At 55.0% G+C, this 25,756-nt stretch overlaps 2 protein-coding genes across 2 annotated transcripts; both read left to right on the forward strand.

The window, feature by feature from the left end:
* The first annotated feature begins 1,272 nt into the window (after positions 1-1,272).
* Positions 1,273-10,112, forward strand: LOC113186709 (alpha-1-antitrypsin-like protein GS55-MS). The gene is made up of 5 exons (XM_026394234.2): positions 1,273-1,338; positions 4,996-5,630; positions 7,396-7,666; positions 8,880-9,027; positions 9,837-10,112. Exons 2-5 carry the CDS (start codon positions 5,000-5,002, stop codon positions 10,026-10,028), a joined length of 1,242 nt encoding a protein of 413 aa, XP_026250019.2. The 5' UTR covers positions 1,273-1,338; positions 4,996-4,999; the 3' UTR covers positions 10,029-10,112.
* Positions 10,113-18,266: 8,154 nt separating this feature from the next.
* LOC144255498 (alpha-1-antitrypsin-related protein-like) lies at positions 18,267-22,548 on the forward strand. Its single transcript, XM_077800349.1, has 4 exons — positions 18,267-18,906; positions 20,216-20,486; positions 21,406-21,553; positions 22,357-22,548. Exons 1-4 carry the CDS (start codon positions 18,267-18,269, stop codon positions 22,546-22,548), a joined length of 1,251 nt encoding a protein of 416 aa, XP_077656475.1.
* Positions 22,549-25,756: the final 3,208 nt, after the last annotated feature.

Below are 25,756 nucleotides of genomic sequence, written 5' to 3' on the forward strand. Positions count from 1 at the left end.
CCTTTCCTGCAGGGAGATGGGGTACATGTTCCCTCACAGTGTCACTGAGAACGCCAGGAGGAAAGTTCCTGAACCCCCCCCCCCCCCGGGCCCAGTGACATCAGGGAGACCCACTGGCGAGGGGCAGCCCCAGGGCCAGGCTGTGAGCTTACCTGGGACTGCCACATCTAGTCCTCAAGGCAGCCAGAGAGGTGGGGTCCCCATGTTAGAGGTGGGGAAACTGAGTCACAGAGAGGCTAAAGGACTTGAATGGGCTCCCTGGCCTGGACCTGTGTGTACCAGACAGTCCTGTGGGTCCTCTGGACACCCACAGGGGGGCCAGAGGGCACCCACCATTCTCTCGGGGCCTACAGAGGGCGGTGTGTGAGATTCAGGGCCGGATGAAGTTTTGAAAGGGATTGCAATCAAGAGGGACCCTATTAGCCTCAACCTTGCACCCCCCAGCCCACCTGTGAGGGGCGGTTCCCAAGGAAAACTCAAGGGTCTTCTATGGGTCAGGTGTTCTGGGAGCCAGAAGCAGAATCAGGCCTGGGACCAGCCAGAGATTGCACCTCCTCCTGCTCAGGGCCACTGGATGGCAGGCTGGACAGAGGGCCAGAGAGATCCAAGCCACAAGCCTACTGTGTTCCACCACTGGACCAAGGTCTGTCCTGACAACCGCACTGGGCATCGGGGCTTCCCAGCCCGTACTGACAACGCCTCCTTGGTCAGACAGGTGAAGAGGCCTGCCTCAGACAGAACAGCTCTTCTCGACTCTGCAGCCCTTGGCCGGTCTGACGGGCACCATGGACAGGGTATCACGACTGTGCCCCCTCAGTCATGCCCCATTCATCCTTCAGGGAAGTCAAGATAGTGTTTGCATGTAAGGCTGGAGGGGTGACAGCAGGAGCTGCCTCACTACTTTGGTCCTCAGGTTCCCCATCCGTCAAGTGGGCTCATGCTGCTCTGACGGCCAGGGCATCCGGGTTCCAGCACCAGGCATGTCCAAGCAGCTGGCTCAATAAACAGCGGGTCAGCCCCGAGAATCCCTGTGGCGACACCGGGCAACTCCATGGTGCTGTCCCAGACTCACAGTAGTGACTCACACCCCTCGGACACATGGCGCTGCAGAGGCCAGGCACCCCTTAGGCAGCACCGATGGCAGCGTGGGTGGCAGCTGGGGATCTGGCCGATGGACTTAGTCCCTGTCTGTTTGCTTCTCTGATAACCAGAGTGACCTTGGCTAATGTCCACTACGCCTCCCCCATCGCCCCTCTGTGTCCACTGCTTAAATACGGACAAGGACAGGGCTCTGCCTCCTCAGCCCCCGTCACCACACCAGTCCTGGGACAGTGAGTGGTGAGTATGCTTTTCCCTGGGGACAGCCTCTGGGAGCCTCTGGGAGCCTCTGGGTCCCAAGCAGGCAGAGGCAGGATGCAGGCAGGGTGGACGGGGCAGGCTGCAGCTGGGCCTCCTGTTGTCCTAGCCACAGTAACCCTGAAGGTCCTCTCCTTCTCCCTCAGTCACCCCAGAGCCTGGCAGTACCTCTGGTGGGTCACCAGCCCTCCTGAGCAGTGGCAGAGGGCATCTGGCTCACAGCCCTGGGGAGCCGAGGTGCGGCCACATCAGTTGCGCGGACAGTGGCTCTGGTGGCCTGGCCTTTCCTGCCACTGTCTGTTGGCAGCCTCTGCAGCCCCTTTGCCTGGGTGAGGACCTTCTTCCCCTTCTGCAGATGAGGACAGAAGGCCACAGCCAGGAGCTGGCTGGCACCTTCCATCCCCTCCAGAGGCGCCCAGGGACAGAACCAGGACAACCTCTCCACGGGCCATGGTTCTGAGCCCACTTTGTGCACCCAGGGGAAGGGGAGCCCTGGGAAGGCCACCTTCATGGGGTTAGAGCTGACCTTTCCCAGTGACCACTCTGAGCCAGCTGCCGCTGAGCTCAGGGCACATAAGAACACATTTCATCCTCACAGCCCCTCTGAGGTGGTTCTGTGCTCATTCCCATTTTCAGATGGGAAATTGGGAACCCAGAGGTGGAAAACTTGCTCCAGATCACTCAGTGCCCAGTACTCAAACTCAGGCACTGGGCTCCAGAGCCCATGCTGCTGACCTGGGCCTACTGTTGAATGCTTCTCTCGGGGCTCAGGCCCTAGTTGGAGAATAGGAAGCCTGTTCTGGCCTGGAGGCCTCTCAGCTGCTCTGTGACCTTGGACTGTAGCTCAGCCTCTGGAGCCACTGAGCAAGGCCTAGAAAACTGTTTTCTTCCTCTTACCTCATCGTCACCAGCCTGGGTTTCTGGAGTGTTGGTGACATTGATGTGACAATGATGGTGACCCTGGGCTGATGTCTGCTCTGGCATAGAGTGAGGAGCAGGCAGACGATGTGCAGACACGTGGGGACAGGTGGAAATGCCCCCTCAGAAGCAGCTCACTGCTGAGCAGAGCCCCTGTCTGGCCTGGGGCAAGTGGCCACCAGCAGGCACCCTGCAGGTGTGGGCACTATCCCAGGGCCAGAGCCACCTGCTGGTCACCTTGTTTGTGCCTCACTTCTTCCTTTAGAAGTTCTCCCCACTGTAAGGACAGGAAGTGACACTCAAAGAGGGGAAGTCATTTACCAAGGCCACTGTCACCAGGGGGCAGGGCTGGCTCATGCTGGGCTTTGGTGCTTTCCTTGGGTTATGACCTCAGGTCAGGGCTCCTTCCTGGACCCCGCCTCCTTGCTCTGGGTCAACAAGGAGGAGCAGAAACGGTGTGAGATGAGCTGGGTTGGGGGGTCCTCCCTCTCCCTGCCTCACACTGACTGTTCCCACCTCCACCCCCTTCCAGAACCATCAGGGTGCCGCCTCCAGTCCTTTCCTGAAGGCTTGGCCTCCATGTCTGTACCTGAGGGCTCCAGTCCACCCTCTGCAGCTGGCCTGCCCAGCTCAAGGCTTTGGGGCTGCAGGGTGCTGCCTCCAGTAGCAGCCCTGGGGGAGCAGGTCTTGGGCCCCCGAGGCTTTCAGGAACAGGCCAGGAAATAGAGGGAACCCAGCAGGAAGCTTGGGGTCACTGTCAGGGCCTGGGTCTGACATCCATGAAGCCTGGATCCCATGGGCAGGACTGTCTCAGTCCCTGGACCCAGAGGAGGAAACCAAGGATTGTTCCACCTTTGCCTCAGCTTCTCTGTGCAGCCTTGGCCAGGCCCTGACCCTCTCTGGGCCTCAGACCCTCACTCTAAAGGGAAGAAATCCGAGGAGGTTAGGTGACATGGGAGGTGGGTGGAGGTGCTCACCTGGGCTGAAAACCTACCCCCACTTCCCCCACTGCATCCTCTCACCTCCTGACAGACACCCCTGTAATTTAGAGTCCAAGGTTTGTGCACAGAGGACGTCATTCATTTGGCTCTCTCCCAACTCCCCTTCATCCAACTTGAGAGTGAGGTTATGGATCGGTGCTGGCTCATACCCTTGCTCAAGACCAAGGGTACAGCAGTGGCCCTGCCCAGGCCTGACACCACAGCCACTGGCCTTGAGGCCACTCACCACATGTCCCTACCCTGCTGAGACCCACCCATCTCCTGACCTGAGGCTCTGATAGATGGTGACTTCCACCACCATCAAGGCTCAGCCAAGCCCAGCTGGGCAGCACAGGGACAGCCAGGGACACATACAACCCCTTTTAGCATCATCTTTAGCGCTGACACGCAGCTAGTTAAAGAAAAATACAAAGGTGTGTTCCACAGCGTGTGGCTGGCTCTCTCTGGATTATTTAGACATGAAGGCCAGGAAGAGGTGGTGGAAAAACAGCTTTCACTTCCCTTTTATGTCTTGGTGGAAAGAAGCATTTCCAAAGGTCACAGCAACAAGTGAAGCTCAGGGTTTCTCATTCCCAACTCCTTCTCCGTAGGATTTCCTGGCTCAAAGTCAGGGGTGCAGGTCTCTCCACCCTATTAGCTAAGGGCTGCTCATGGCTTCTGTGCAGCTCAGCCCTCGGGTTCCCCAACTGTATGGAGAGCAGGTTGAACTGAGGGGCTGCAGGAGGGCACTTCTCCCCACAGAGCTGGAGGGTCATGGCCTGGGCAGGGCTGGAGCCTCGGGAGCTCTGGGGTCAGGACTCCATGGCTGTCCACGTGTGGCTGAGGGTTACACTGCCCTCCACCACCTCTAACAGAGCCTCCTCCCCCTGGTCCAGCCACAGGCCCTGCCCCTTGCTACTGCCTCATCCTCAGCCATGAAACACAGACCCTCACAGTCCGTCACCCAAAGGCTTTGAGTTGGCAACACCCGCCAGCCCCCTCCCTCAAGGAAACACTCCCTCAGAGCCCTTCAATGAACTTTTGGGGTTGAGACTCCTTGAATTGTCCCAAGAACCCCCACTTTATATGTGGGGCCACACAAGGAGCAGAGAGTTCAAATAACCTGTCCTGGCTCACACAGCTGGGGAGGGACAGGGCCCTCTAGCTCCCCCAGTGTCAGCAGGTGAACCACACAAGATGCCCGTCCACCTTGGGGCTGAGGTCACAGGGCAGCCTAGGCATGCCCCTCTTCACTCAGGGCTGAGGCTCCGTCAGGGTCAGGTGGGGACAGACCCTGGGGGCTCTAGCACAGCTCCACCATGTCCTCAAGGGGTCCAAGTGCAAGGTGCTTCCTCTGCAGGCAGCACGTTCCCCACAGGATGTAGCACCCAGGTCATTGCAGCTACCAAGTGGACGGGCCAAGGGGTGGGCTCAGGACCCTACCGGACAGTGCCTGAGCTGGCCCCCTACTGCATTTGCTGGCTGATGCTGGACGAGCACCTGAACCCCTCTAGGCTTTGGAGGAGAACAGTTGTCCCCACAGGACTGTGAAGGAAGCAGAGAATTCACACCCTTTAGGGCTCAGGGCATGTCTGCTTCTCCCTGGGGGTTTGCAGTGATGCAGGAGGAGGAAGGGCTTGGCACAGGCTGGGCCGTCTTGGAGCTCACTACACCCTGGTAGCTCTGCCACAGAGAGTCATTGTGGGCCAAACTCAGGCCTCTGACCTCCTCTGCCTTGCAGGACGATGCCATCCTCTATCTCGTGGGGCCTCCTGCTGCTGGCCGGCCTCAGCTGCCTGGCCGCTGGCTCCCTGGCTGAAGATGCTCAGGAGACAGATGCATCCAAGCCCGACCAGGAGCACCCAGCCTGCCACAAGATTGCTCCGAACCTGGCCGAGTTTGCCTTAAGCCTCTACCGTGTGCTGGCCCATGAGTCCAACACCACCAATATCTTCTTCTCCCCTGTGAGCATCGCCACAGCCTTGGCCTCACTCTCGCTGGGCACCAAGGCTGACACTCACACCCAGATCCTGGAGGGTCTGGGCTTCAACAACACGGATATCCCGGAGGCTGACATCCACCAGGGCTTCCAGCATCTTCTCCAAACCCTCAACAGGCCCAACAGCCAGCTCCAGCTGACCACTGGCAGTGGCCTCTTCATTGACCACAATCTGAAGCTGCTGGACAAGTTCTTGGAGGATGTCAAGAACCTGTACCACTCAGAGGCCTTCTCCACCAACTTCACAAACACCGAAGAGGCCAAGAAGCAGATCAACACTTATGTGGAGAAAGGGACCCAAGGAAAAATTGTGGATTTGGTGAAAGATCTGAACAGAGACTCAATTCTCGCCCTGGTGAACTACATTTTCTTCAAAGGTAAGATGAGACAAACAGCCTGAGTGGGTTCCCATGGAAACCCCAAAGATGTTTTCCTTCCACCAGTTCTGGAACTTTCCTTGGCAGCACTGTGTGTGCTGTGGAAGGGCCTCTCACAGTGGCTCCTCAATCTTCCATGCCTAAGCCCTGAAATGTCTTCCACCATCAGTTAAGTTAGGGAAGAGTTGATAAAACCGTCAAAATCATTGACTTTTCTGCAGGATGCATCAGAGTCCTGACTGTCCTCCTGCTCACTGGGGACCCCAGCAGGGAGGGGCACCTGTAATGTTTCCTGACTAGAGAGCCACCGATGCACATTGTGGCAGGTGGTGGCAGGGAGTGGCCTTCCAGGGAAAGGCCTTGGAACAACTCTTGATGTGGAGTGTGGCAGCTGGGGGTGTGCAGGACCTGGGTCCACATCCTGCCTCCCCCACTCCATGGCCTTGACATAGGACTAGCCATCTCACCTCTTTGAGATGTGACTGTCCTATCTTGTCATGGACAATGTTGTGAGGTCTGAAAGGAGTACCCAAGACACACATGGGATTGTGGGGATCTGTCACAGCTGAGTAGCTGGCAGGGACCCTCAGCCTGCCCACCTGCCAGGACTCCACAGGACCCAGGACCTAAGGCCGCTTCCACTGCCCCAGGGCAATGGCTTCGGGAGTCCTGGGAAGTCAAGGTGTTTTACTGAGCTTTTCACCACTGTCACTTAAAGACCAACCAGAACAGTTTTAGAGGAGGAAACGTTTATTTGGGCCTCAAATTTGCAGAGGTCTCAGTCTATATATATCCAGCTCCATTCTTTGGGGCTCAGGGTGAGGTAGAACATCATAGCAGAAGAGTGTGGGGGAGTTAAGCAGCTCACATTGTGATCAGGAAGCAGAGAGAGACTCCACTCTGCAGAGACAACATATATACCCCATAGCCACGCCCCCAATGACCCCTGAATACACCTCCTCCAGCCACAGCCTACCTGCCTCCAATTACCATCAGGGATTAATTCACTGATTAGGTTAAGGCTACGGGCAGTCATTTCTCCTCCTAAGCACCCTGCATTGTCTCACAAGTGAGCTTTTGGGGGACACCATATCCAAACAATAGCATAAGGCCAGGGTGATTTCCTCTGAACCCTGGCTTTCTTGTTCCTGGGCAGAGTCTTACAGTACAGAGCCCCAGGCCACCATCAATACAACTGAGGGGCCAGCTCTGCTGCACTTAGGGCAGGTCTCAGTCCTCCCAACTCCATTGAGACGTGTGGACTCAGGGTTCCCTGCACTACCCTCCCAATTTGGTGGCCGAGAGGGTGAGGAGCTCTTGCCTAGAAGAGGCGGGCTGCCTGGACATCTGTGCTTCTCATGTGAGTCCAGGACAAGGATTTAGGGTGCACTGAAAGTTTGCCCTGAGTGACAACTGAACTGCCAATCAACAAGGACCCTGAGGTCCAGGAGAAGAGGTCCCACTGTAGGACTGGGACCAGAGCTTTCACTTAATCCCAAGCCGCCCTTCAATGAAAATATAATTTTAATCAAATGCTCATGAGCACAGTCAGGAGGCATCGCCATGGCAGCCTGCAGGATCTAGGAATCCCGCTGATCCTCTAGTCCTGAACACCCCTCACTCTGTCCCCAGCCTGGAGGGGTAGGAGGCCCTCTTGCCCAGGATGGAGCAGAGGTGGGTGAGGAGCTTCCCACCAGGCAGGCTGAGGGCGCCTCTGCTCTCCTCTCATATCCCACCCACTGCCATCCACCTTCCCTCTGTCCAGGCAAATGGGAGAAACCCTTCGAGGTAGATCACACCAAGGAAGAAGACTTCCACGTGGACCAGGCCACCACCGTGAGGGTGCCCATGATGAACCGCATGGGTATGTTCGACCTGCACTACTGCTCCACACTGGCCAGCTGGGTGCTGCAGATGGACTACCTGGGCAACGCCACCGCCATCTTCCTCCTGCCCGACGAGGGGAAACTGCAGCACCTGGAGGACACCATCACTAAGGAAATCCTCTCCAAGTTCCTGAAGAACAGGGAGAGCAGGTGAGTCCAGGCAGGGACCCGCTGGAGGGCACAGGCACAGACTCAAGGTCCCTCAGGATCAATGCATCAGAAGACAGCACGGGCAGCAGGGGGGACCATCCCTGGGGCCACAGCTCACAGGGAATGGCCCTGTGCTACAGGAAATGCCAGGGCTCAGCTCAGGTAGCCGCTGAGAAGGGACAATGGTCAAAGAGCGGAGCACAGATCCAGCTGGAGTGGGGACTTTCCTCCAAGAATGTACATGGTCCCCTCCCAATATCCAGGGCCTCGCCGGGGCACTGACACTAGCACATGTTGTGGCAGAATCAAGGACAAAGGCCTGGGCCTGCAGGTTAGGGCAGCAAGAGGGAGGACTTCCTGTAGGACAGGCCGAGGTGCACAGGGGAAGCACCTGCATGGAAAGGCCCAGAACAGGAACAGGCAGCGCTGGGAGCTCAGGGCACCTTCCCACAGGCTCTGTTACTCTGTCAAATCTCAGGCTGGTTCACTTGTCCCAGGATTCACACAGCTGGGTATGTGACACAGAGCAGGTGCACTGTCCTGAGCCCAGCCATGGCCACTGGTGGAGGAGGCACACTGCAGACAGATATGACGCACACGTGCAGGTTAAGCTGCACTTGAATAGTCACCATTGCTGGACCACCACCCTCCTGAGGTCCCCGCACCTGGTCTGGGAACAGAGTGCAGTGCATCCTGGGACTGGTCCCTGAGGCTTGGTGCCAGTGTGCAGCCTCAGCACAGGTCTCTGGTCTTGTCACTGTCCCTGGGGACACCAGATGAGCCCGCAGCCTTGGGTTTTGGAGGTGACAATCCTCTCCCTCAGTGAGCCTGTGTCCCTCAGTCCTGCTGCACTGACCCATGATGCCCTGGGACACAGGCCCTGTGGAGGCTCTGGCTGGGCAGGCTGGTGTGACCACGGGCTACAGGATGACACCTGCTTCTGGGAGGACACCCTGAAACTGCCTGGAAGGCTCCTGGGGGAGGGGGTGTGCAGGGGCCACAGGACAAGATGTTCCCAGTGACGGGAACATTCTCCATGCCAAGTGTCCAGGAAGCTAAAGGTAAACAAGCCAAAGGACTTCGATGGCCGTGAGTGGGGACAGGGCATTAAGCAAGATAACCAATCAGGAGAGAAAACACTTTCAGAGCACGTTGAGTCCATTGGAACCCCAGAGACTCTGTGAACCCCTCATTTCCTATCTTCATATACTAGCTCCGTCAATTTATACTTCCCCAAACTGAACATCTCTGGAACCATCGATCTGAAGCCCATCCTGACAAGTCTGGGCATCACCAATGTCTTCAGCGAAAAGGCTGACCTGTCTGGGATCACGGAGGACGCTCCCCTGAGGGTCTCCCAGGTGAGGATGGCCATGGTCCAGGGGTCTGCAGGCCAGAGTGGTGGGGGCCTGCTCAGGCCTGAGGCTGACGAGGGGCCAAGGGACACAGCAAGGGCCAGGTGAGCTCCTCCTGAGGATGCAGAGCTTCACCAGCTCTGACAGGGAGGAGGACAGAGCCAGGGAGGTGGCCTCCTGTGCTGCAGGTGTTCTAGGGACTTCCCCGAAGAGCTCACTGACCCTTGGCCTTTTCCTTTCCCTGGGCCATGGAGTCCTTGGGCTTCTGTTTACCCACATTAACACTGAGAGGCTTAGGCTCAGTGACTTCAGGGAATGTTCTGGAATCTTCCATCTGTGACATTAGAAGTACTTGTGAACCAGCAAATCTGGATCATTCCTGAGTCCAGTGGGCCACTTGCTAGAAAAAGGTGGAGGGGACCAAAAGCAACTGCAGGTCCATGTGGGTGGCTTCGTACAGGGGTCTGGGCGCTGGGAAGGTCACCACCAGAGTCCCTGTGCTGAGGACCTCCTAGCCCTACAGGGGGAGGGGATACATTGGAAGTGACATGGAGGCTCTTGTGCCCTGAGATCACATCAAAAGGGCAGAAGAGATGGAGGTCAGGAAAGGAGGGGGAGGGAGCAGGCTGACTCAGGCAGAGGCTGAGATGGGTGGGGGGCCTGAGTGACCCACATGGAGCCTAGGACAGGACAGGCTGGTCCAGCAGGAAGGCCCTGGTGAGGTCCTGTTGGTAGGAGGCTCCCACATGGGGCCTTGCTGCAGCCTGGGGTGGGGCAGCAGGACCTCAGGGCCCCTCTGCTTCTCTGCCCTCCAGGCCCTGCATAAGGCTGTGCTGACCATCGATGAGAGAGGCACAGAGGCTGCGGGGTCCACGTTTTTGGAAATGATGCCCATGTCTCTTCCCCCTGAGGTGAAATTCGACAGGCCCTTCCTCGTGGTCATCTATGAGCACTCCACCAAGAGCCCCCTCTTTGTGGGGAGGGTGGTGAACCCCACACAACAGTAGCCACCTCGGGTGCCAGACCCTGGTCCCTGCCCTGCTGGGCCCTCCCAGATGACATTAAACAATGGTTGGCCTGGCCAACCCTGACGTGTGGTCTCTGTGTCTCCCTCTGTGTCCTGAGGTCGTGTGAGGACTCCAGGTCACAGCACCTCTCAGTGACACGGTGTCAGGTGTGTGCTGGTCAATGGTGACTGGCTGAGGCCACGTCCTGTGGGCCCTGGGCATGTCCATCCTGAGAACTTAAGTCCTGTCTGGGAATCCTGAGGAGGTCTGTGGCCCAACCACAGCCCGAGGCCCAGGGTCCACCCAGCACCCCATGCCCCCTCCCACCCATCACTGGAAACACCCACCCAAGAAGCCTCACCTATTAGTCAGCCTTTGTGCTCCTCTGACTAAAGACCCCACAAGGACAATTTCAGAGGAGGAAACGTTTACCGGGGGCTCACAGTGGCAGAGGTCTCAGTCCACACACAGCCAGGTCCATTCCTCAGGGCCCAAGGTGAGGCTGACCCCCATGGGGGAAGAGTGGGGGGAGGGAAGCGGCTCACGTGGGGATCAGGAAGCACAGAGACTCCACTGACCAGATACAAATATAACCCCAGAGCCATGTCCCCAGTGCCCTCCCCTCCAGCCACCCCACCTCCCTCAGTGACCCCCAGGTAACCCCTCAGGGAGGATCACTGATGGGCTTTAGGCCCTCACAACCCTCACTTCTCCTCTGAACCTTCTGCAGTGTCTCCCTCGTGAGCTCTGGGGACACCTCACATCCAACCATGACCCTCTGTGCCCAGACCTGGCCGCTCACACCCTGGCTTTGAGCAGCTGTGACTACAGCCACAGCAGGGAGGTGACCCTTCTCACCACACTGTCCCCTCCCCAGACCTGGCCACTGGCCTCCCAGGGCATGTCCTAGGGGGGTTGGAGGAGGTGTGAGGAGCCTTCCTCAATGGGCTGGGCCAGGACACTGACCTCTGTCCTTGTCTTTCCATAGCTGCCCAGGAGGCTCACACGGCCCCTCTTGGAAGACACCTGTCCCCAGTGAGCAGGAGGGGCTCTGTGTCACTGTCTCCCCCTCAAGCCCACCAGGCCCCAGACCCCAGGCCCCAGGCCACTTACCCTATGTCCCCTCTTCCTAGTCCTGTGCCATGGCCCCAGGGATGGCTCCTAAAGGTCACGGCAGGCCACGTTGGCTGTGGCAGGGCAAGGACAGCCCCCTGGGACCCCAGCCCTCCTGCCCTGCCTGGGCTCTCACTGGGGCACGTGCACCTGGCCCCTCCTCCAGGGTCCCCAGGTCCTCAGGACAGCAGGAGTTCTGGTGGGTGGCCCAGGCTGTCCTGGAGCAGCCCTGCCATGGGGCGCCCTGGCCCCTTCCACCCTCAAGGCTGCTGGGCTGAAGTAGCGGGGAGCCCAGGGCTCGGGGTCCCCTTCTCCCGTGGCCACACTGACACCCCAGGGCCATCTCAGCATCACCCCTCACCTCTCATGGCAGGAGGGTGGACATGACGCCCTAGGTGGAGTCCTGACAGGGTCCTCTTTACAGTCTGAACAGTCACGTCTCTGCCATCACATGGCACCACTATCAATGGGTCTGAACTCTCCCTGAAGAAGAAACAGGATCTCTAGGTCTCTACACAGGGACCCCCAACCTGCACATACACTTCCAATGATATGAACGTCATCAGTCACCCAGAATGAAGTGACACGTGAGTGTCCCAAGACCTGGATCTTAACACATAGCAGCTGTGTGACCTGAGTGATATTGTCAGACCTCTCTGAGCCTCATTGCTGATGGTACAGCCCACATTGGAGCTGGCCTGGGAGTCACGTCTGACATGGCCTCAGGCCTCCTAGACCTCTGAATAGAGCAGGTGGGGACAAGGGCACTCCTTGGAAAGTGCTGTCCCAGTGTCTCTCTCCCTGAATCCTAGTGGCAGCACCGTGATGCCCTCAGCAGATATCTGTGCTTTTCCAAGCCCCAAGAAGAAAACCGAGTTTCATGGCAGCTACCCGTCTCCAATGTTGTCACCGTCCCATGGCTAGTGAGTGGCCACCTGACCTCATGGCTCACCCTGTTCCTCCAACCCTCACCCACTCTTCTGTCCCTCCCTGGACTCATGAGCAGTAATTCCTCCTAAACCACGAGAATCGCTGGCACCTGTGCTTGGTGGCACCCAGTGCTTCCCTAGGAAGAGCCTGTGCCCTCATGGAGTGGACTCAACCCACCCCCTGACACCTCAGCAGCCCACAGCCCTGGGAAGCCGCCCACAGATCTCAATGTGGCCTGGCCCTGGCATTGTGTGGGAGAGGACAGGAGAGGACCTGGCCAGCTGCCACCTGAGGGTTCAGGGGAGGGAAGGGGAGGAAGAAGCCAGAGCCTCTGTCCTTTGACCCCATCTTTTAAATTCTAAACCTGCCTGTCACTAAAGGAGGCAGGACTCTACTTGGGATATCTTCTAGCCCCAGAGGGGACTTCACCAGCTTGGTGGGAACCAGGAGGGACCTGCTGGGTGTAGCCTGAGCTTCTGGCTATTATAGTATCATGTAGGACACAAGGTAACGGACCCTTGTGACTTTGTAGCCTCTGCCTCAATGTCCTCATCAAAAATAGGACAGAAATCTCCATTCGGGAGTGTCTCCATGAAAACACAGTGACAGGGCCCTTTCTCTTGAGCCCCTGTCCTGGCCATGCCCAGCCCAGACAGCCTCCTGGGCCCCTGAGCTGAGCAGGGTGGGGCTCACCCACCTGCGTTGAGGGGGCGCAGCACTGGAAGCCCAGAGCCCCTTGGGCATAACCACATGCCCACACTGCAATAAAACCTGAAGTGCTCCATGTTGGTCCTTTCCCTCTAGTGGCTGTCCCCAGGCAGGGCACAGGGCTGGTCACAGGAGCTCAAAGGTGCCCACACAGGTCCTTGTTGGCATCACAGCAGTGACAGGTGCTGTGGCATCAGGAATGCCCAGAGGACCCACAGTGAGGAGGTCCCAGGCAGGGACAGAGAAGACAAAGCCTTTTCACCTCCTTGAGGGGTACAACTTCCCGTAGGAGCCCACACAGGTGGGGGGACTCAGGTGGCAGGTGACCAGAGACCTGTGCACAGACCTGGGCCAACAGGCAGATTCGGCATCAAACGTGGTCTCAGGAGTGGCCTGGGCTGTGGGTGCACAGACACGTTCAGGCCCTCTTTGGACACTGGCCATGGTTCCTAGGTCTGTTCCAAGCAGAGAGAGGCCTGGGCTCCCAGAGCAGGAAGCACTGACTGAGAGCCACCTGGTCTAAGGTGGCTTCTCCCTGCCCCTGGCCCCAGCTTCCTGGGCTTCTCCTCTGTGGGCTCCTCTCTGGACACACAAAAGGGGCTGGAACCCTGCTCATGCCCAAGTACAGGAGGCTGATGTGACATCATGGGCCCCTCCCCAGGCAGGCAGAGGGCCGTGCTAATGACCCTGCACAGGGGCTGAGGCTCATGACTCTTCCCCACTCACCAGGTCCCTCTCGGCAGGGGAGGCCGGGCAGGCAGTAGCCTTTCTTCATGTGTGGGACCCTGGGGCTCAGAGAGAGACACAGAGGGTCAGGGAGCTCAGGGACTGCTGGGAGGGGCAGACTGGGGTCAGTCCTGAGGGAGGGCCTGGCCTGGGCCTGAAAGCAGGCTGAATGCTGTGGCCTTGCAGGAAGGAGGACAAGTCACCCTCCTGATCCTTGCTGCCCTCTCCATCTCACCCTGTGCAGAGCACCTTGTCCCCAGGTCAAGGCTGGCTTCCCCCGTCCAGCCCCAGCCTCGGAAGACCATTATGTGTGGACTTTGTAGCATTTCTGTGGCCACTGGCCAGGCCCCAGACTCGAAAGACCACTATGTGTCACCAGTGTTTGTGTCTCCACATGTGTGTGTCTAAGTGTGTTTTACAAGTGTGAACCAAATCAAGGAAGGCCCTAAGGCTCTCAAGCCTTATTTGAGTGATAACTAGAAATTCCACAAGATATTTGCCAAAGCACATCTCACTTCATGGGTCAACAGGGACAGGGTCCTGGGCACTGGAGCTCTTCCCTGGCTCTGTGACCACGGCTGCTGACTCTGCCATGACCTTAGACAACCTTCGCTGGGCCACACAGCCCTGTGTCCTCCTGAAGTCCTGGGCCTCAAGGCTCCTGTGGCCCCCAGGGAAGGCGGTTCCCCTTTCCAAGGCCCCGTGCACTGCAGGACACTCATTGTTTCCTAAGAGTGTCCATTCAGCCTTTAGGTGGTCACTGGGAACAGATGTAGAGATTAGGGGCGAGGGCTCAGGAACTCCTGAGGATTCCTGGGACTCTTAAGTTGATCCTTCCCCAGTTGAACCCTGGGCCTCTGTGCCACCTGGCACTGGGCTGTCATCTCCTCCTATGGCTTTAGAGCCTAGGACACAGGAAGCTGGGGCAGGAGCACTGCAAGGTCAAGGCCAGCCTCAGCATCTTAGTGAGACCCTGTCTCAAAATCAAAAATTAAAAGGACTGGGGTTGTGGATCAGGGATAGAATATCCTGGGTTCAAACCCTGGTACTAAAAAATAAGAAAGGAAAGAGCCCTGTAACTTCAGGTGAGTAGATAGGTGAATGTCTACACAGATCAGGTGCTGGAAAACACTGATTTTTTTTTTCTTTCTTTTTTTTTTTTTTTTTTTTTTTTTGTGCCAGGGATTGAGCCCAGAGGCATTTAACTACTGAGCCACACCCCACCCCCACCTCAGTCTTTGTATATTTTATTTAGACACTGGGTCTTGCTTAGTTGCTTATGGCCTTCCTAAGTTGCTCAGACTGACTTTGAACTTGCAATCCTCACGCCTCTTCGGCTGCTGGGATTACAGGCATGTGCCAGCGGCCCAGCAGGGCATGGCTCTGAGCAGGACATATCTGCTGCTTTCCCACACCTCTGAGGTGTGGCTCCGCAGAGAGGACCCCCAGGTCAGGGAGGGCCACAAGGCTCCTCCCACCTCCCCCTCCTGATGGCCTAGCACCAGCTGGTTCCACTGCACTGCCCAGTCAGGGAGGACAGCAAGGCCTCAGGTGACAGGGGCACCTTGCAGGCAGACACCTGGTCAGCTTCAGGAGGTGCCCCAGGCTGATGTCCAGCACAGAAGGCTCCTGCTCCCACAGGAACTCAGTGTCCCCACACTCCTAAGGTGGACTATAAGTCCCCGAGGGGTGTGTGTGAGCGAGGGACAGCTCCTGGTGCAGGGCAGCCAGTGAGTCTCCCTGTGGCTCCCCGGGATGCACAGTAAGTCCTCCCCCATCACCTCCTGAGCTGACTCAGCGGTGCTTGCAGCCTCCTGCCTCCTCCAGCATCCGGGGTCCACCCAGGAGAAGCTGAGGTGGGCACAGCTCAGGACCACTGGCAGGTCTCATCTGAGCCCAGGTGCCTGGCCTTGGCCGTGCTGCTGGGAGACTCTGGGAGGGTGAGGGCCTGGCTCTGCCGCCCCAGCACACAGTGGGCCTCGGGGTGAACGCTGGGGCAGGAGCTGACGTGGTGACTTCTCCTGTGGCCCCTCCACACGTGCACTGGCTCTGAGCCTCCTGTCCTTGCTGGTCTCTGCCCGTAGAGGGTGGAGGAGGCGACCTGGGCAGCCCTGTCCTCTTCTCCAGCTGGGCCTCTGCCCTGTCCCCTTACCCTGCTGCTTTGGGAATCCAGCCTGAGCCAGAGACCCAGACCGTGGCTCCTGCACTGCATGTCCCCAACCCCCTCATGGAGAAAGGGGGCCCTTGGAGCTCAGCCCATCAACTGGCTTCTCAGACTCCGAGGAGGTCCAGGGTCCTGTCCCCTGCACTCACTGACCCACCCTCTGGCCCCAGTGGCCTCTGCCCTTCATCTCCTGCTGGAGATCCAGGAGAGGTGTGTACCTAACTCCTCGGTGACCTGGCTGCCCTTTCAGCCCTCTCCTTGCTCTTTCTCACTAGGTTCATGGCTTTGTGTCCCATGCGCCAGCCCCTTGCCATTCTGAAGGCTGTGGGTTCACAAAGCCCACCACCTCTGTCCCAGGAGCTGCCCTCCCAGGTCTGATCTGGATGTAAGTTTGGTATCGACCTTTATTTCATTTAATTGTCCCCGTCCTTTTTGAAAGATGAGGTTCAGAGAGGTTCCACTGTGCCGTGTGGGTGGCACAGCTGCTCTTGGCAACCTGGATTAGAACTTGGGTCTGCTTAAATCTCTTCCTTCCCCAAACGCTGATCTTCCAGAGAGAAAGTCTCATCATGGTCACAAAGGGTCTGGGACAATATTGGTGGCCGGGACAGAGCATTGGGCTGCTGATAGGACCTTGGCTATGTATGTGCAGGGCCCTGACCTCTGGAGACAGGTGCAGCAGGTTAGTCCAGGGACACTGCCCCAAGCCGGGGGCATCGCACTCTCATGAACTGTGGACCCTGTGGCTCTGAGGTGCACCCTGATGTGTGGAAGACCAGCTATAGTGTCCTGGAGGGTGGGCACAGCAACCTCAGAGGAATCCTGGGACCCCACACAGGCCTCAGGTCAGGAAGGAGAAACATCCCACATGCCTGGGTCCCGGGCACACTTTGGCTCCAATGTGGCAGGTTGAACCCACATTGCAAAGGAGCGCCTCTGTCCAGTCCAGAAAGAGGACAAACTGGCTGGGGTGCTCAAAGCTCTTCAGCAAGGATGCTCCGCAGGGGACACTCAGCAATGTCTGGAGATTATTTTATTGCCACACCTGGGGGCCGCAGCTTCATGACAGATATCTGGTGTTCTCTCGGCTGCCACAAATCCTGCAACAGTCCCCCACGGCAAAGCATCCCCCAGCTCAATATGTCCACACTGCCAGGACCCGGAACCCTGCCATCCTGGGTGCTCAGCCTGAACAGTGGCCACACTCCCAACCTCAGAGGAGTCAGAAGGATAGGAACGGCCCCAGCTGCCCACAGAGCACCACATCAGACTGCAGACCTGTCTGGCTCCAGCTCAGTCTGAACTGTCGTGTAGTCTTAAGTGAGTTACTAAAACCACTCTAAGCCTTGCTTTCCCCCACCCTGTAAAGTAGAATAAGACATGCTTTGAGACCAAAGCCAGTGTCTGTAAGTGTCAAGGACCAGGGTGTCCCATAGGCTCCTTATCAGTGGCAATTCCCAGTTTAGGAATGTCATGGGACTCAGAAAAATATTAAATTCAAGTGGCTTACAAAGTGAGGGCTATCGTAGTTGCGAGAAAGGGAAATGCATGGAGTGTTCGGAATCTGGGGAGCATGGGCTGGAATCAGGCAGCTGTGGATGACCACAGCTACTCTGTGTTTTGGCTGTGGGTCTTGGCAAGAGATCCTGCCCCCTCTGGGCAGCAACTGCTCCGTCCATTGTATAATGGGATCAGTGGGAGCCGGCAGAAATATTTCAGATTCTTGAAAGTCCTCCCTGATCTGATAGAGTCCATTTGCTGGGTAACTGGGGACAGTTCTCTCAGGCTTCCTGTGCCTCAGGTTTTTCATGGTAGAATGGGGTCTGGGGCACCTGCACCTCAAGGTCATTGCAGGGGCTCAGGACCCAGCCTGCCTGCTGCCTGAGTTGGTTCTGCCATTTTACTTGCTGGCTGACTTTGGACATCTATGTGCCTTAACCTCTCTGGGCTTCAGCTTCTTTAGTAACAAAAAGTAGTTACAATCCCCCCCTCAGCACTGTGACAAGAAAGCCAAGCGTGAACACAGGTGAGAGCTGGGCGGAGGTCACCAGAGGGACAGCATCATGTTCATTTTGATGTTTGTCTGATTCTTTCCCGTGATGAGGACTGAGTGCATTCTCTGTTGGGTCGATCTTAGTGAGGACAGGTTTATTGGGAGTCAAGGCTCAGGTTCGTGGCCAAGGGTCCATATCTGCTGAGGGTTCCCTTGATAGCCAGATGTCATGAGGCAGCATGGGGTCAAGTGGGCAGACTCAGGGAGCAGGTGTGTGTCTCCTCTGGTCTCTCATCTAATCAGACCCCCAGATTCAATCATGGGGGTGCACCCTAGTGGCCTTATCTAGACCTGCTCACCTCCCCAGGGCCTGGTCCAGGCCCTGATAGCTCACTGTGATAGCTCACTGTGAGGTTAGACCCCCCTGTGCCTTTCAGGTGCACCATCATCACTGCAGATGAAGAGGTGGGCAGCACCTGTGTGGGCTGGGCACCCGGCACACGGTCAGTCAGCTGACTCTTTTGCTTGGTGTCCATCACTGGGCAGGGGAGTTGTCTTGGCCTGTGCTCAGGACATGGCCCCCCCTTCTCTGTCTTGCAGGACGATGCCATCCTCCGTCTCATGGGGCCTCCTCTTGCTGGTAGGCCTGTGCTGCCTGGCCCCAGGCTCCCAGGTTCAAGATCCCCAGGAGGCCCAATCATCTGATCATGGCCACGAGCATGAGGAACATTCAACCTGCCACAATGTCTCCTCCAAGGTCATTGACATGGCCTTCACCTTATACAGGGAGCCAGCCACATGGTCAAGACACAGCAATATCTTATTCTCCCCAGTGAGCATCGCGATGGCCTTTGCCATGCTCTCCCTGGGGACCAAGGGTGACACTCACACCCAGATCCTGGAGGGCCTGAAGCTGAATCTCACGGAGACTCCGGAGGCTAAGATCCATGAGTGCTTCCAGCATCTCCTCCAGACCTTCCAGAGGCCTAGCCAACAGCGCCAGGTGACCACGGGCAGCAGCCTCTTCATCCACAGCAGCCTAAAGCTCGTGGATCAGTTTGTCCAAGACACCAAGAATCTGTACCACTCAGAGATCATCCCCGTGGACTTCAGGAACACCCACGAAGCTGAGAAACAGATCAACAGTCACGTGCAGCAGAAAACCCAAAGGACAGTGACGAGTCTGGTCACCCATCTGGAGAACGACACGGCTCTTGCCCTGCTGAACTACATTTCCTTCCATGGTGAGGTGCCTCCAGCCTGAGCTGGTTCCGGTGAAATGACCAAAGTGTCCTTCAGGCTCCCTGTTGTTAAACTCTCCTTCACGATGCAGAAAGGAATAGGGCAGGGCCTCTCCACTTGGCCTCCTTGGGTTTCCACTAGGACACGATTCAATCCATTCTGTGAACCAAGGAGGCTCGGGAGGGAGGAGCTCAAGCTGCTCATGGGTCATCTTCTCTGCAGGACCTGTCTGTCCTCCTGCTCACTGGGGATCCCCAAGAGGGAGGGACACATGTGATGGTTCCTAACTAGAATGCCACAAATGCAAGTGGTAGCAGGTGGTGGGAGGGAGGGGCCTTTCATGAAACGTACTTTGGACAACTCTTGTGGAGTGTGGCACCTGGGAGTGTGCAAGACCAGGGTTCAAATCCTGTCTGCAACACCCAATGGCCTTGACGTTGGAGGAGCCATCTCATCATTTGGGATGTGACTGTCCTATCTTGTCAGGTCTGAAAGGAGTCCACAAGTCACACAGAGCATGGCACAGTGGGGGCCCATCACAGCTAAGCAGCTGGCATGGACCCTCAGCCTGCCCACATGCTAGGACTCCAGGGCTCCAGGTCCTAAGGCAGCTCCCACTGTCCCAGGGCAATGGCCAGGGGAGAACAGCAGAGTCAAGGACAGGGTTGGCTTCCTCCCACCCTGGCTCCCTTGTTCCTAGGCGGAGTCCAGTGCTGAGCCCCAGGACCTGGCAGCAAAACTGAGGGGCCAGATCTGTGGGGACTTAGGGCAGCTCTTGTCCCGCCCAGCACCACCTCCTCCTGCCCAATGAGATATCGGGGCTCAGACTTCCCTGTGGCACCTGCCACTCTGTTGCTTGTGAGGGTCAGGCACTGTTGTCCAGCACAGGGGGAGCTCTGGGCTTCACATGGGTCCAGGAGGAGGACTTAGGGGTGTCCTGAATACAGACAAAACCATGTATCCACGAGGGACAGGGAACAGTTGGGAAAGAAGCACTCAGGGGCGATCCTGCCATCAGTGTTCTCGAGGTACTATTAAATCCACATAAAATCCACCTAGAGCCATGTTGGTTTGGAGTTGAGTTTTCACATTAAGCCTGACTCTGTCCAAATCCTAAAACCCCCTCTGGCTTTCCATTACTTCCACATAAACCTTCAGCAGCCTGTTTCCATCTTCATCCCATTTGACAGATACTGAAACTTAGGCTGAGAGAGGAGCTTCACAGGAAGGGGGCTCAGGGCGCCCTGGTGGCTGCCTAGCGCCCAACCTACATCTCACCCCCTCCCTCCCTGCCTCCCTCCCTCCCTCCAGGCAAATGGAATGAGGAGTCCAATGCTGAGCGGCACATCGTAGAGAACTTTCACGTGAACAGGGAGATGACCATCAAGGTGCCCATGATCCACTGCCTGGGCAACTTCTTCCTGCACCGCGACAAGGAGCTGTCCAGCTGGGTGCTGGTTCAGCACTACCTGGGTGACACCACCACCTTCGCCATCCTGCCGGACCCAGGGAGGATGCTGCAGGTGGAGAAAAAACTGACCCCCAAGCACTTTGAAGATATCCTGAGAAAGATCGACATCAGGTGATGCCCCGTCCAGGTGACCACACAGGAGCCGCCAGTGATGGCTGGCGGGGGGCCTGTCCCCTGCGCAGGGCCCTGTGGTACAGGCTCAGCAGCTGTGCTTCCCATCAGTGTGAGCCAGGCTCAGGGAAGGGTGAGTGACAGGGGAGTGCAGACCCAGAGACTGGCTTGAGGACTTCACTGCCCTCTAAAGTCAGCACCCTGCCCTTCACCTGGGGGCATGAACAGCAATGCCAGCATGTTGTGTCAGGACCAAGGACAAAGGCCTGGGCCTGCAGGCTAGGGCAGCACGAGAGAGGACTTCCCTGAGTACCAGCCATGGTGCACGGGGGAAGTGCCTGCATGGAAAGGCCCAGAACAGGAACAGGCAGCACTGGGAGCTCAGGGCATGTTCCCACAGGTTCTGTTTCTCTGTCGCATCTCAGGCTGCTTCATCGGCCCCAGAAGCCACAGAGCTGAGCGTGAGGCCCAGAGCAGGGCACAGGGGCATGGTGATGAGCCCAGCCCTGGCGATGATGCAGGATTCACTCCAGGTAGATATGACAACTGAACCTGCAGGTTAACAGCCCCTGGGTGGTCACCACCACTGGCCCACCCGGCCCTCCTGAAGCCACCACACCCAGGCTGGGAAGAGAGCACAAGGCAGCCTGGCACTGGTCCCTGAGCTCAGGTGCCAGTGTGTGGCCTCAGCACAGTCCCTGGGCCTCACACCATCCTGGAGACAAGGAGCTGAGCCTGCAGCACAGCAGGGTCCAGGAAGCTAAAGTACACAAGCCAGTGACTTCCTGTTCTGCTGAGGGTGGGGACAGGGCACTAAGTGGGAGAACCAATCAGGAGAGGAAACACGTTCACAGCACGGTGGGGCCCAGCAGAATCCAGAAACCCTGTGAAACGCCCTCATTTCCCACCTTCATACCAGGCCAGCCAATCTACACTTCCCCAGACTGTCCATCTCTGGAACCATCGATCTGAAGCCCGTCCTGAGAAGTCTGGGCATCAGCAAGGTCTTCAGCCATGAGGCTGACCTGTCTGGGATCACGGAGGACGCTCCCCTGAGGCTCTCCCAGGTGAGGATGGCCATGGTCCAGGGGTCTGCAGGCCAGAGTGGTGGGGGCCTGCTCAGGCCTGAGGCTGATGGAGGGGAAATGGGATACAGCAAGGTCCTCCTGAGGATGCAGAGCTTCACTAGCTCTGACAGGGGAGGAGGACAGAGCCCAGGAGGTGGCCTTCCAGGAACCACCCCTGAGGGTCCCACTGACCCTTGTCCTCTTCCTTTCCCAGGGCCATTGAGTCCTTGAGCTTCTGTTTACCCACATTTACTCAGAGAGGCTTAGGCTCAGTGACTTCAGGGAATGTTCTGGAATCTTTCACCTGTGACATTTAGAGCTACTTGTGCAGCAAATCTGAATTATTATTGAGTCCACTCAAATGGGCCACTTGCTGGGGAAAGCACGAAGGAGCAGAGCAACTGCAGGTCCATGTGGGTGGCTCCCTCTTGGGGTCTGGGCACTGGGAAGTTCACCACCAGTGTCCCTGTGCCAAGGAGCTCCTAGCCCTACAGGGGGAAGGGGATACATGTGCAGGTGACATGGAGGACGATGGTCTTCCTCTTGGGCTCCTAAGGTCACATCCCAGGGCAGAGGAGATGGAGGTCAGGAAAGGACGGGGAGGGGACCAGGCTGAGTCAGGCAGAGGTTGAGATGGGGTTAGGGGGACCTGAGTGACCCACAGGGAGCCTAGGACAGGACAGGCTGGTCCAGCAGGAAGGCCCTGGTGAGGTCCTTTGGTAGGAGGCTCCCACGTGGGGCCTTGCTGCAGCCTGGGGTGGGGCAGCAGGACCTCAGAGCCCCTCTGCTTCTCTCCCCTCCAGGCCCTGCATAAGGCTGTGCTGACCTTCGACAAGGAAGAGACAGTGGCCACAGGGGATGCCAAATGGGAAGAAAACACCTTGTTTAAGGCCCCCACTGTCCAGTTCAACAGGCCCTTCTTTCTCATCATTATGGATGAATACACCAACTTTCCCCTCTTTGGTGGCAAAATAGTGAATCCCATAGAGAAATAGCTGGTCTCAGGCTTCAGCCCCTCCCTTACTGGACAAGCCACCTACTTGGTGACATTAAACAGGTTGGTCTGGGCAATGTCTGCAGGTGGCCTGCAAATCCCGCACCTGTGGTCTCTGTGTCTCCCTGTGTCCTGAGGTCGTGTGAGGACTCCATGTCACAGCACTTCTCAGTGACACTGTGTCAGGTGTGTGCTGGTCAATGGTGACAGGCTGAGGCCACGTCCTGCGGGCCCTGAGCATGTCCCTTCTGAGATCTCTAGTCCTGCCTGGGAATCCTGAGGAGGTCTGTGGCCCAACAGCAGCCTGAGGCCCAGGGTCCACCCAGCACCCCATGCCCCCTCCCACCCATCGCTGGAAACACCCACCCAAGAAGCCTCACCTGTTAGCATTTGTGCTCCTCTGACTAAAGACCCCACCAGGACAATTTCAGAGCAGGCTCCACAGGTGTAGATTGGGCGATGCTTTCTTTAAATTTAGATTCTCGCCCCATGTTAAAACTAAATATTCAAGGACATGAATTTAATGGGCTATTGGATACAGGTGCAGACCTTAGCATCATCTCTCATCAAGAATGGCCAAAACATTGGCCATTACAACAAGCCACTCAAACGCTTCGAGGCCTAGGAGTGGCATCTAATCCCCATAGAAGTGCAATGGTATTAGATTGGAAGGATCCTGAAGGATGTGAAGGAACTATACAGCCATATGTATTGGATCATCTTCCCATAAATTTATGGGGATGAGATGTCCTAGATCAATTAGGTTTGACATTAACAAATAACATCAATCAAAATGCACCCACTATTATGGCTAGACAAGGTTTTAGGAAAGGAAAAAGATTACAAAAATAAGAACAAGGTATAGCAGCACCAATACAAATAGATCAAGGAATGGACAGACATGGGTTGGATTTTCAGAAAGGGTCACTGAGACAATAAAAATTATTTGGAAATCAGAAAGACCAGTATGGGTTCCTCAGTGCCCCTTAACTAAAGAAAAGATACAAACAGCCCATGACCTGGTCAAACAACAATTAGCGGAAGGACATATACAACCTTCTGTATCTCCCCATAATATTCCCATTTTTGTCATCAAAAAGAAATCTGGTAAATGGAGATTACTGCAAGATTTAAGAGCCATTAATAATGAAATGGTTATTATGGGAACTGCTCAATCGGGGATTCCTCAATTGTCTGCTCTGCCAAAAACCTGGTATGTTTTAGTTATAGATATTAAAGATTGTTTTTTTTTCAATTCCAATTCATCCTGGGGATAGTCCATGTTTTGCATTTACTATCCTTGCAATGAATCATGAAGGTCCTGATCAGAGATATGAATGGAAAGTACTCCCTCAAGGGATGGCTAACAGCCCAACTATGTGTCAAAATTTATGTTAACAAAGTAATCCAGCCACTTAGAAATCAAAATCCTGAACTACAAATATTTCACTATATTGATGATATTAGCACACAAAGCTAAAAAAACATTGCTAGAATGTTATGCCACACTTACAAACTTATTAAAAAATTATAATCTAGAGATAGCAATAGATAAAGTACAATTAGATTTTCCAATTAATTATTTAGTAGGTCTATTATCCTCAACCATGGTCCATCCACCAAAAATTCAAATACGAGTAGATCAACTCAAATCACTTAATGACTTTCAAAAGTTATTAGGAGACATAAATTGGATAAGGCCTTATCTAGGTATACCAACAGGAGAGTTGGGACCTTTATTTGATATCCTAAAAGGTCCATCAGATCCAAATTCACCCCGCATGTTAACGCCTGAAGCAAGAAAGGCATTAAAAATCATTGAAACATATATGGAAAATATGCATTTGGATAGAATTGATATAAGTTTGCCTTCATTATTTATTGTACTACCATCAAAAAATATTCCTACAGGAGTATTTTGGCAAGAAGGTCCATTATTATGGATACATATATCTTATTCTCCTAACACTATTCTTACTAGGTATCCTGAAGCTGTAGGACAATTAATACTCAAAGGAATAAAAGCAGCAAAGGAGTGTTTGGAATTTCTCCCAATAAAATTATTACTCCATATACTATGAATCAAATTGATGAGTTAGCTAATGAGTTAAATACTTGGGCAATAATCATGTACAAATCTAATGTTTCATTTGATAACCACTTACCATCTAATCCTTTATTGTCTTTTTGGTCATCGCATCCTGTAATTTTTCCAAAAATGACAAGAAAAACACCTATCATAAATGCTCCAAATATATTCACTGATGGGTCAAATAATGATACAGCAGCAATAGTTACACCTGACCAAACTTTTACATTTTTAGTACCCAAACAATCAGCTCAAAAGGTAGAGCTTAATGCTGTATTACAAGCTTTTGTGATGTTTAAAGATTCTGTATTTAATTTATTTTCCGATAGTCAGTATATAGTTAATGCTATAGTATCCCTTGAAGATGCTGGTAGGATTTCCCCTTCCTCTACTGTTTTCTCTTTGCTTTCCACTATACAAAGTCTAATCTGGGACAGAAAAGATCCATTCTTTATAGGACATATCAGGGCACATACAGGATTGCCTGGAGACCTTAGTTTGGGCAATGATTTAGCAGATAAAACTACACATGACATACATATTTTCTTTACACTAGAAGAAGCTATAAATTTTCATAAAAGGTTCCATGTCAATGCTAATACTTTACAAAAGCGTTTTAAAATAACTAAGGAACAAGCTAGACAAATAATAAAACAATGTCAAAATTGTGTGACCTTTTTACCACAAGTTAATCTTGGAGTCAATCCTAGAGGATTGATACCTAACCATATTTGGCAGATGGACGTCACACACTTGCCAGAATTTGGAAAATTAAAATATTTGCATGTTACAGTTGATACTTCTTCTGGATTGTTTATGGGCTCCCTTCATGCTAGAGAAAAAACTAAAGATGTTATAGCTCATTGCTTACAAAATTTTGCCACTGTGGGCGTTCCAAAACAGTTAAAAACAGATAATGCCCCTGGTTATACTTCTACCTCTTTTAAACAATTTTGCTCAACATTTGGCATTACTCATATAACAGGAATCCCATACAATCCACAGGGACAAGGCATAGTTGAAAGAGCTCATCAAACTATTAAAATGTACTTATTAAAGCAAAAAGAGGGAATTGGGAAGGGGTATATATTCCCCAAAGACAAACTTAAAATAACCCTTT

This window comes from Urocitellus parryii, chromosome 6 (assembly GCF_045843805.1).
Source record: "Urocitellus parryii isolate mUroPar1 chromosome 6, mUroPar1.hap1, whole genome shotgun sequence".
Taxonomy (NCBI): domain Eukaryota; kingdom Metazoa; phylum Chordata; class Mammalia; order Rodentia; family Sciuridae; genus Urocitellus; species Urocitellus parryii.